The 12502-nt window shown below is 45.8% G+C and overlaps 1 protein-coding gene across 1 annotated transcript; it reads right to left on the bottom strand.

The window, feature by feature from the left end:
• On the bottom strand, window positions 1-10813 carry LOC311106165 (odorant receptor 131-2-like; the record flags this gene model as incomplete). Its single annotated transcript, XM_084148489.1, has 3 exons — window positions 1-3316; window positions 7434-7715; window positions 10807-10813. 3 exons carry the CDS (start codon window positions 10811-10813, stop codon window positions 2943-2945), a joined length of 663 nt encoding a protein of 220 aa, XP_084004615.1. The 3' UTR covers window positions 1-2942.
• Between the last annotated feature and the right edge of the window lie 1689 nt (window positions 10814-12502).

The following is a 12502-nucleotide window of genomic DNA, read 5'->3' as shown; positions in this document are numbered from 1 at the left end:
AAGAGGATAAAAATGTAAAGCAATGCCAATCACAAAGTTGTCAACACAAACATTGAATAAAACCATATAGTAATTTGTCAGTACCAACATCGACCATCATAAGACACAAATCCTTTTTACTAGGCCATAAAGAATTTCAGCAGAATCTGAAATAAACATGAGAAGGTGGTCTTACTGTAATTCTTTAATAACAATTACCCAACAATAACTATTGTATAATCACTATAACCGATTACCGTCAATATATCTCTAAAAGGTTCATTGATGTCGAACACGACTCTTGCCCAGTCTCCTCCTCCTCTTGGCCCTAGCTAGGACAACAGCACTGAGTGCCAAACCTTTGTTGTGACGTGACTTTCATTATTGTGATGACTATTATTTATTGAATAATTACCTACTATGTTTAATTGTTACTAGATTAAATTAATAACGTAACAATTAACTCATTAGGAATTTGGGGCACCACAGGAAAAGTTGTTTAACGAGTTACCGTTTCCCGAATTAACTCTAAAGATATCTAGATATCTCTTGTCATTTAACAGTCATTTATTAATAATTTACCTCGTATCAGTCTCATTCTGAAAGTCGTAGACTCTTTAAGTCTGCACGAACCCGGGACTTACTTATCATTCCGTACCACACAAATTTATTTAATTATTTATTTACTAACTAATAAAAAATGATAACACAAGATACAAACACATACACGGTATAGGTAGGGATTAGAAATTTAATACAACGAAAAAGGGTCCCTAGCGGACTAACACAATATGACACTTGTTACAAAAGATGGCGAGTTAAAGAGAGAGAGAGAAAACACTTGGATACACATGGACCTTAGCTCACAGTAATCCTAATATCTTGCCCCGAACTGCCACCCGTTTGGTAAGAAGTAATGCATGTATTTACGTGTTGGAGGTCTTCGTCGTGTATCTCTGTTGGACCCAGGCCTTCGTGGGAAGGGGTCGATTGGGCTTTCTCTTTCGGATGGCCTTTTAGATGTAAGGCTCAGATGTTTTTATAAAAAAAAAAAAAACATTTTTAGTCATTTAGCAGACGCTCTTATCCAGAGCGACTTACAGTTAGTGAGTGCATACATTTTCATACTGGTCCCCCGTGGGACCAGATTGTCCACAAGAGGTCACAATGTCCTTCTTCTTAGTTGTCTGTTTACTTTCACTCGTTCTGGAAGTGGTCTTCTGAGGACAGCTAGTCAGCCGTGTCGATGATCCCCTGTGGGGTGATGAGAGCAGTGTAGTAGACGATGGTTTGAGGAGAGTAACAGGATGGTCCCACTTAAATTCACCTTCTTAGATACAGTACTTAGAACAGCTACTCAGCCGTAATATTGATTGTTAGTGGAGGCAACTTTGTCATCTTCACCTCGTGTTGATTTTCAGGGTCGGGACCAATATGGACCTCGCTGCAGCTTGAGGTCCGTCTAGTCTGATCTGATAATTCTTAACTCAATATTTTATGCACTCTGGTAAAGAGGGGCGTTTCCGTCATACTGACAGGCTCTCTGAGCTTCCTCATGCGTGACTAGTTACAAGGCAAAAGTATTATCGTCACTTTGATCTTGTTAGAAAGCTAAAATCACATTCCTATCTTCACGAAAACATTGTCTTCCTCCTTGATATTTTCTACACAAGGTAAAGGATGTAACCCTGATATCCACAGTGTAAAAGCTCTTCAAGTCACAATATTTTCCTTATAACGCCTTTATACCATTTTTAATGACATCACAAAATATACATTAATTTTCCATTTCTCATCATTCCCAACATTTGGATGTTGAAATATATTGTCCCAATGTTCATTGTTGGATGTTGAAGTTTTTGGGCAGCAAAAATTCTCTGAAACAAATGCATTCCTTTCACCATACTAGAGGGCCAGAGATATATTATCCTCCTCTCTAATTTATGGCAGTGTTAAGGTGTCAAGACCGGCACAGTATTGCTTGAATGACGCATGATTGCTGTGTGAACCAACAGGATTTAGAATCGGTTGATCTCCCTGTTAATCTGTAGCAAATGCATTTCCGGCCTTTGATTTTACTGTTCTCCATCAGCTGAGGGCCCGGTGCCATGACAAAGTAGATGTAGTGTGTACTACTACGCAGGTGTAGGCTTGAATTACTAATGACCTAGGTGCATCTACTGGCAGATAGCAACCATGATCAACATAAGTTCCAGTATTGACATACACATGTGTGCAACCCTTACAAAAAAAGTAATGTAAAACTTGCAGTTTAACATGTGATAATCGTATTTTCACATGTGAAATAGCTGTTTTCACATGTATTACATTTAGAGTTCACATGTTAACACCACCTTTTCACGTGAGTAGAATAACATGTTTTAACCTCATGTCACGTTGTATAATGATTAGAAGACTGGCGCAGGAATACGTATTGGGGTTTTAATTACTCCACCCAACACAAGGTACGTCATGGAAAACGACGGGGACGAAGCCCAAAACAAACACGTGTATATATATAACAAAGGGATGTAACCCAAACAAAAGAGCGAGGTGTAACCTCTACACAATACACAGGACGAGACCCGTAATAACAAGAGCACAATACACAGTACTCACGAGACCAACGGACATGGGACAATAATCGACAAGGACAATGGGGAACAGAGGGCACATATATACACATACTAATCAGGGGGAATGGGAACCAGGTATGCGTAATGAGACAAGACAGTCCGGGGTTGGTGGTAATGATGATGCCTAGAAGGCCGGTGACGTAGACCTCCAGAGCTGGTGAACGTAATGAGCAGCAGTACTGGGGGGATCAGTGACACCTCACGTGAATTGCAGTGAAAATCAGATATACAGGTTCACCTGTGAAAAACATTCACGTGTGGAATTGCATTTTCACGTGATGAACATTCATGCTAAAATCTAATTTTCCATTTCATATGTGAAAAACATCATTGTTTTTTCACGTGAACATTTTTCACATATGAAACCTCAAATTCGATTTTTACGTCATTGTTTTTCACATGTGAACTTAGTAAATATCCAATTTGCAGTTTCACATGTAAGAAAACTCCAACTGTGAAAATCTCACTTTCACATGTGGGGATGAAATAATGTTTTATTATGATGGTCTGTATGGAGCTGACACTGTGGATGATCAGGAAGTGAATGGATCTGCGTACAGTCGAGAGCTCTCCGTGGCACAGGGGCATGCAGATGGCCACATAACGCTCCAGGCTCATGGCTGTCAGTGTCAGTGGTGTGGCAAAGGTCAACACACTCATAAACACACAGATGATAATACACACTGCAACTGGCATGGGGTGTCACACCCTGATCTGTTTCACCTGTCTTTGTGATTGTCTCCGCCCACCTCCAGGTGTCACCCATCTTCCCCATTATCCCCAGTGTATTTATATCTGTGTTTTCTGTTTGTCAGTTTGTTTTGTTTCGTCAAGCCTACCAGCGTTTTCCCCCTTGCTCCTGTCTTTCTCAAGTTCCTGTTTTCTAGTTTTCCCGCTTTTGACCATTCTGCCTGCCCTGACCCTGAGCCTGCCTGCCATTCTGTACCTTGTCACACCACCCTGGATGATTGACCTCTGCCTGCCCTTGACCTGTCATTTGCCTGACACCTGTTTTTGTAATAAACGTTTGTTACTTCTACACTGTCTGCATCTGGGTCTTGTCCTGAAACGTGATAGTACGAACTGGCCATGACTGACCCAGCAGACTCAGACCAGCTCCGTAATGCCATATCCTCCCAAGGAGCCACCATTGGAAGGCACGAGGAGTTGCTTTGTGGTCTCATGGAAGGGTTCCAGACCTGTTCGAATGCCAAGACCGAGTGTTTAACACATTGCTGGCGCAATTCCGTTGTCTGTTAGGCAGCCTACCACGACGGTAACCTCCCAGCCCCTCAGTAACCCGGCGGTTAGCAGCGCGGCCTCCCCGGCCACCACGGATTCCTGAGAACCCTGCATACCTTCCCCGGAACGCTTCGCTGGAGAGTCGGGAACCTGTCGGGCATTTCTCGCTCAGTGTTCGCTCATCATCGAGCTGCAGCCATCCTCCTTCCCCTCACACCGCTCTAAGATAGCGTACCTCATCACGCTGATGTCCGGGAGGGCTCCCGCCTGGGCTACGGCAGAGTGGGAACAACAGTCGGCCGTATGCTTCAATCTGGAGGAGTTCATGCAGGAGGTAAAGAAGGTTTTCGATGCTCCATTGTCCGGGAGAGAGGCTGCCCGGAAGTTACTCCAGCTTCGGCAAGAATCCCGCAGTGTGGCAGACTATGCAGTGGATTTCCGCACATTGGCAGCTGAGTGTGCCTGGAACCCAGAAGCACTGTTCGACACGTTCCTGCACGGAGTGTCAGAAGAAGTAAAGGACGAGCTTGCAGCCCGGGAACTACCGACGGATATTGACTCGCTCATCACCTTGACCATTCGGATTGATGGGCGACTTCCGGAACGAAGGAAGGAGAGGAAGTCCGATTCCACTCGCCCGCCCAAGGATTCCACCTCGCCTCCGAGACATCCTGGAAGTCCCCAACAGCTCCGTTGCCGAGAGAACCCGAGGCTACCCGAGTTCCCCTGAGAGTCTCCGAAGTCTGCCAATTCACCTCTTCCCGAGCCGATGCAACTAGGCAGAGCTAGGCTGTCTCCAGCCAAACGGCAATACAGGCTTCACACGAAGAGTTGCCTGTATTGCGGGACTACTGGTCATTTTGTGTTCACCTGTCCACTAAAAGACCAGACTCACCGTTAGGAGCGAGTACTCTGGTGAGCCATACGGATAACTTTTCCTCTCCCCTTACTTGCACCCCCTTTCATACCATCTTGCTGTGGGGGAACCAGTCGCAATCTCTCTGGGTACTCATCGACTCTGGGTCCGATTAGAGCTTTATGGACGCTACCCTGGCGTCCGAGCTGGGCATCCCCACTCAGCCCCTCTCCATTCCCATGGATGTTCCAACGCTGGACAGGGGCTCTATAGGCCAGGTCACCCACAATACCACCCCCATCAACCTACGAGTATCAGGGAACCACAGCGAGACGACCCAATTCCTGCTAATTAAGTCTCCTCAGGTTCCCGTGGTATTGGGTTTCTCTTTGCTCCAGCGACACAACCCCTTTATTGACTGGTCTACTGGTGCCATCATGGGCTGGAGCCCGTTCTGCCACGCTCATTGCCTGAAGTCTGCACAGCCTGCCACAGGATGTTTTCCTGGGGGCTCTGAAGTTGCTTCGGACCTCTCTGCCATTCCCACGGAGTACCAGGACCTCCGGGAGGTGTTCAGTAAGGCCCGGGCCACTTTGCTTCCGCAGCACCGTCCCTACGACTGCGGAATCAACCTTCTCCCAGGCACCACTCCGCCCCGGGGACGACTGTACTCGCTGTCGGGTCCGGAGACCAAGGCTATGGAGACCTACATTGAGGACTCCCTAGCTGCCGGGTTCATCTGTCCTTCTGCCTCCCTCGCCGGCGCAGGGTTCTTCTTTGTGGAGAAGAAGGACAAAACCCTGCACCCGTGCATCGACTACCGGGCCTCAACGACATCACGGTGAAGAACCGCTACCCGCTACCATTCATCTCCATGTTCTCCAAACTGGATCTGTGTAACGCCTACCACCTGGAGCGGATACGGGAGGGGGACCAGTGGAAGACTGCCTTCAACACGGCCATGGGTCACTACAAGTATCTGGTCATGCCATTTGGCCTTACCAATGCTCCAGCTGTGTTCCAGGTCCTGGTTAATGATGTTCTCCGTGACATGTTGAACCGGTTTGTCTTCGTCTACCTCGATGACATCCTTGTTTTCTCCCGCTCCGCCCAAGAACACATGCTCTACAACTGACAGGTCCTCCAACGCCTCCTGGAGTTCCAGCTTTTTGTGAAAGCGGAGAAATGCGAATTCCATCGCTCCATCACCCCCTTCCTGGGCTACATCATTGCTTCAGGGAGTGAACAGATGGATCCCGGGAAGGTGAGAGCGGTGGTGGATTGGCCCCAGCCTACATCCAAAGTGCAGCTGCAACGTTTCCTGGGATTCGCCAACTTTTATCGCTGCTTTATCCGGGGTTATATCACCCTGGCTTACCCCTGTCTGCACTCACCTCTCCCAATGTTCCGTTCACATGGTCCCCAGCTGCTGACCGGGCGTTCTGGGACCTCAAACACAGTTTCACCACTGCTCCCATCTTGGTTCATCCTGACCCGTCCCGCCAGTTCGTGGTGGAGGCCGATGCTTCGGATGACGGAGTGGGGGCGGTCCTGTCCCAGCGTTCGGCCCTGGACCTCAAGTTACATCCCTGCGCCTTCTTCTCCCATCGCCTCAACACCACGGAGAGGAATTATGATGTGGGGAATTGTGAGCTTCTCGTGGTGAAGATGGCGTTGGAGGAGTGGAGGGACATGGTTGTAGGGGGCGGAACATCCGTTCATTGTGTGGACATACCACAATAACTTGGAATAATTCCACACCGCCAAGCGTCTCAATTCCAGGCAAGCTAGGTGGGCCCTGCTTTTCACCCGGTTCAACTTCTCCCTCTCATACCAACCGGGATCCAAGAATGTCAAGCCAGATGCGCTGTCACGCCGCTATAGCCCCGTGGCTACACCCCCGGAATCCGAAACCATCCTTCCCACCTCGTGCTTAGCGACGGCACGCAGTTGGGGAATAGGGAAGCAGGTCCGGGAGGTGCAGCGTTCCCAGCCGGACCCCGGGGGGGCCCAGATAACCGGATGTTTGTTCCTGATGCTGTCTGCTCCGCGGTCCTGGAGTGGGCTCACTCCTCCATGCTTGTCTGCCACCCGGGCTCCCGTTGGACCATGGCCTTTGTGCGACAACGCTTTTGGTGGCCTACCATGGTTCCTGACGTTTCTGCGTTCGTCACCGCCTGCACGATCTGTGCGCAGAACAAGACTACTCGGCAAGCTCCGGCTGGTCTCCTCCAACCTCTGCCTGTTCCTCACCGTCCCTGGTCTCACTTATCCCTGGACTTTGTCATGGTCTTCCCCGTCTGATGGCAACACTGCCATCCTGACAGTTGTGGACCGGTTTTTAAAAGCCGCCCACTTCATTCCTCTCCCCAAGCTACCCTCCGCCAAAGAGATGGCCCAGCTCATGGTGCAGCACGTCTTCCAGATCCATGGACTCTCAGTGGACAATGTCTCCGACCGGGGTCCTCAGTTCTCGTCCCCGTTCTGGAAGGCGTTCTGCACACTCATTGGGTCGTCGGCCAGCCTGTCCTCCAGTTTCCACCCTCAGTCCAATGGCCAGTCGGAATGAGCCAACCAAGACCTGGAGACGACTCTGCGCTGCCTGGTCTCCGCCAACCCCACCACCTGGAGCCAGCTACTAGTGTGGGTCGAATACGCCCGCAACACCCTTACCTGCTCTGCCACGGGTCTTTCGCCCTTTGAGTGTTCCCTGGGTTATCAGCCCCCGCTCCTCCCGGAGCAAGAGGATTTGGGGACTGCAAAGAAACTGAGGAGCAAGTTATTAGTCATGATTAGGTACAGGCAGTCAACCAGCAGTGTGTGAGCAAAGAAAACGTAATGTGTGTTTGAGCGAAAGGTGTCCTTTTTGAAGAAGGTGAAGATGAGCAGGCAGATAATGTAAATTAAGATTGCATTCAGGACCTGGACTATTACAACCCTCTCATTAACCTGTCGCAGAGAGGACCTGCTGCCACCTGTAGCTGTAACGTTGTCAGATATATCTGTAATAACCAATTAAAATGTGTTCTACAGTATGCAGTATTTCATAGAAACAATATAAAGGTTTACGTTTAAGTGTGAAATATTGACATCTTTAAATACATTTAAAATCTTAGATAAAATCTCAAACCTATTTTCCAGGTAAATAAATTACATTTTGTCCTAATCTGATGTGTTGTGTCTTGTTGGTTGTAGGATATAAGTTTATATATGGCAGATTGCTTTCATACCATAGCAGCCTGCGAAGTGGTAATTCTCTGATAATCTTCACTTCAGCCCTCAAGCTAAGATCTACTGACAGAGTGCTCTGCGTGAAGTACTTATAGAGAATTTAATTTATGGAGGGTTTCTCAAAGGAATGTTGTCATGAATCTTCAGATACACCACATTCCTATATTTAGACCAACCATATAACTACGTAATGCACAAACACTAATCTCCTAGGATTATATCACTTTTTTCATGAAGTTTACAGGAGATACATGTGACTATGTGGCATTCACTAGGCGTAAAGCACAGATTAAAGTTAACATTATGTATTGTGTGTAAATATTTTGGTAATCTGACCAAGAAGTATGGATATCTGTCTACCTGTGAGCAGTGTTTGGTGTAGCAGTAGTGGATACACAGATGCATGCACCTCGTCCCTTTCATGAAGTACTGTAGGCTAAATGTGATTTATATTTCAACTATAGCTAATGTTCTCTTAATAATGGTCAATCTCAATATGCTTAAAAAGTGCACTTTTAAAATACAACGACTCAAAACACCATAATTGTGTACTGAAACCATGAAGGGTAGTGCGCCAAAGCTGAGATCTGGTGTTATGAGGGTGTTTGAATGTAAACCCGATGTAAGTGTTTTGATACACAGGATGTGTTTTAAAACAGAATGGAAGTACTCTGACATACCCAAAGTCAGCCTGCATGTAAAAGGCAGCGTCTCTCTCATACATTCATTTCCAGTGACTAATTTTTTAAAATGTATTGACGGGCCGCACCCAGGTGGTGAAGGTAGGAAACAACATCTCCACTTCGCTGATCCTCAACACTGGTGCCCCACAAGGGTGCATGCTCATAACCCCTCCTGTACTCCCTGTTCACCCATGACTGAGTAGGCTTGATTACCAACAATGACGAGACCGCCTACAGTGAGGAGGTGAGGGCTGTAGGAGTGTGGTGCCAGGAAAATAACCTCTCACTCAACATCAACAAAACAAAGGAGATGATCGTGGACTTCAGGAAACAGCAGAGGGTGCACCCCCCTATCCACATCTACGGGACAGCAGTGGAGAAGGTGGAAAGCTTCAAATTCCTTGGCGTACACATCACCGACAAACTGAAATGGTCCACCCACGCAGACAGTGTGGTGAAGAAGGCGCAACAGAGCCTCTTCAACCTCAGGAGGCTGAAGAAATTTGGTTTGGCACCTAAAACCCTCACAAACTTTTACAGATGCACAATTGAGAGCATCCTGTCGGGCTGTATCACCACCTGGTACGGCAACTGCACCGCCCCGCAACCGCAGGGCTCTCCAGAGGGTGGTGCGGTCTGCCGAACGCATTATCAGGGGCAAACTACCCGCCCTCCAAGAAATATTATACATGATGTTACAATTAAAATCTTTAAGATTATGTAAGTCATAGCAGAGGTAACATGTATAAAGCTGGCATTTGTGTGACAATGTGGATTTGAACCTGGGTCTCTTCCTTGTCAGAACACTGCCTTACTCCACTCAGCCAGTCTTCAGTCTTAACTGTTGTACTAAACCACCCTTGTAGGCTGAGCACATGGGGCCCGATTCAAACTCGAGGCGCATAGACTTAAGTCAATAAAACATTGACATTTATTTTAATGAAGTCCATGTTAAGTCAATTTATCTCAAGTCTGAATAGGAATTCCACCTTTTCCTGTGTTTTTCAATGCTTTGTTTAGACAGATTAGAAACATGAGGATACATAGAAGGAGTGAAAGTGGGACAGGAATTAAACCCCTGAATTGTAGGGCAGTAAGATGACACATTTATTTGGAATGTGACCTACTCAACCACATCTCCAGATGACATGTGAGGAGCTTGTGAATGAAGGTGGAGGGAGGGAATTCATGTTAGGAGTGCCCTCTAGATTAATCCATGTTCAAATGTAAAAACCAACCTGGTCACAGAGCAAAACATATTATATTTCATTAAAATCCATATCACTCTATTTAGTATGATATGTTACTTTACGTATCGTACTAAATGTAATAGCGGTTGTACATATAATACGAATTGTAGGACGTATAGTATCCTACGTCTTGATCACATTTAATCCGTTTAGTATGATATATTACGTTCCACTGCTTTAGTATGATATGCTATGTTAGGTTAGGGGTTAAGCTAACATGCTAAGTAGTTGCAAAGTAGCAAGTGGTTGCAAAGTTGCTAATTAGCTAAAGTTGTCCTCCTTGAGATTCGAACACGCCCTATTGTTTGAATATGTGTGGTTATTAGGCCTACTGGTGGTCGATACTGATAGTGGCAAATCTTTAACATGATAGAAATAGGAAACAGAGAAAGTCGGGTAGCCTATATTTAAGACATTCGAGAGAGCCTATCCCTGCAATTTAAAAGGCTGTACAATTTAAATTCTGCATAATGGCACAGCATTCCATAAGCTTTACTGTGGGAAAGTTGATATGCTGATATGCTTCAGTTTGCTGCCATATGACTTGTTTCACATTTGTCTCCAGCGATTATAAGGTAAAATAGATCTATAACAAGTGTCATTTATATTTACAATTCCCTTATCCAAACAGATTACTCATATCAAGCTCTTATCAATAGCTCTTATCAAGTTGTAAATTACAGTGCATGGAGAATTGTGTTATTTCTATCAGAAAAAAATAAAGTAGATGATTTTTCCACTTTATTCATGGTGGAATTATGAGGGAATTAAGTCAAGGTCAGAATACGGCATATCAGACACACCTGACAAGACCTTAATTTATTCAATCTCCACCTCAAATGAATAGCGGGTGAATAGCATGCTATTCTCATGCTTAAGTTCAAGGTCAGAATACGCATAGAGAGAAAAGTGCATAAAAACAGAATTACGTTCCATTTAAGTGCTCTTAACTCGGGTCGAAATCGGGCCCAAAGTGATTTCATTCATCTGTGACCAAGAGAAAGTGGTCTTCTTAAAAAAATTATATGAAATTGAGAGCTGTAAATCTGGCTGAGAATATCAAAGAAAGATGAAACCACAACTGTTGGTTTCGCTAAACAGTGGTCTTTGATATGCCATCTCCCAGGCTGGGCTCCATCACTAAGAGGGAGAGCAAATCGATTCTTTGTCTGGATAGGACAGAAAATGTGACACATCAGTCCCTATTTTTTTAATTTTTTAATTTCACCTTTATTTAACCAGGTAAGCCAGTTGAGAACAGGTTCTCATTTACAACTGCGACCTGGCCAAGATAAAGCAAAGCAGTGCAATAAAAACAACACAGAGTTACATATGGGGTAAAAAACATAAAGTCAAAAATACAACAGAAAATATATATACAGTGTGTGCAAATGTAGCAAGTTATGGAGGTAAGGCAATAAATAGGCTATAGTGCAAAATAATTACAATAGTATTAACACTGGAATGCTAGATGTGCAAGAGATTATGTGCAAATAGAGATACTGGGGTGCAAAAGAGCAAAATAAATAACAATATAGGGATGAGGTAGTTGGGTGGGCTAATTTCAGATGGGCTGTGTACAGGTGCAGTGATCGGTAAGGTGCTCTGACAACTGATGCTTAAAGTTATTGAGGGAGATAAGAGTCTCCAGCTTCAGAGATTTTTGCAATTCGTTCCAGTCATTGGCAGCAGAGAACTGGAAGGAATGGCGGCCAAAGGAGGTGTTGGCTTTGGGAATGACCAGTGAGATATACCTGCTGGAGTGCAGACTACGGGTGGGTGCTGCTATGGTGACCAATGAGCTAAGATAAGGCGGGGATTTGCCTAGCAGTGATTTATAGATGGCGTGGAGCCAGTGGGTTTGACGACGAACATGTAGTGAGGACCAGCCAACAATCAATCAATCAATCAATCAATTTTATTTTATATAGCCCTTCTTACATCAGCTAATATCTCGAAGTGCTGTACAGAAACCCAGCCTAAAACCCCAAACAGCTAGTAATGCAGGTGTAGAAGCACGGTGGCTAGGAAAAACTCCCTAGAAAGGCAAAACCTAGGAAGAAACCTAGAGAGGAACCAGGCTATGAGGGGTGGCCAGTCCTCTTCTGGCTGTGCCGGGTGGAGATTATAACAGAACCATGCCAAGATGTTCAAAAATGTTCATAAGTGACAAGCATGGTCAAATAATAATCAGGAATAAATCTCAGTTGGCTTTTCATAGCCGATCATTAGAGTTTAAAACAGCAGGTCTGGGACAGGTAGGGGTTCCATAACCGCAGGCAGAACAGTTTAAACTGGAATAGCAGCAAGGCCAGGCGGACTGGGGACAGCAAGGAGTCACCACGGCCGGTAGTCCCGACGTATGGTCCTAGGGCTCAGGTCTCTCAGTTGGCTTTTCATAGCCGATCATTTAGAGTTGAAAACAGCAGGTCTGGGACAGGTAGGGGTTTCGTAGCCGCAGGCAGAACAGTTGAAACTGGAATAGCAGCAAGGCCAGGCGGACTGGGGACAGCAAGGTGTCATCATGCCCGGTAGTCCTGACGTATGGTCCTAGGGCTCAGGTTCTCAGAGAGAAAGAGAGAACGAGAGAATTAGAGAGAGCATACTTAAATTCACACAGGACAC

Source organism: Coregonus lavaretus (assembly GCF_964263955.1).
Source record: "Coregonus lavaretus genome assembly, chromosome: 30".
NCBI lineage: Eukaryota > Metazoa > Chordata > Actinopteri > Salmoniformes > Salmonidae > Coregonus > Coregonus lavaretus.
Note: the sequence above shows the minus strand (reverse complement) of the source record. Positions and strands in the feature narration are given on the sequence as shown.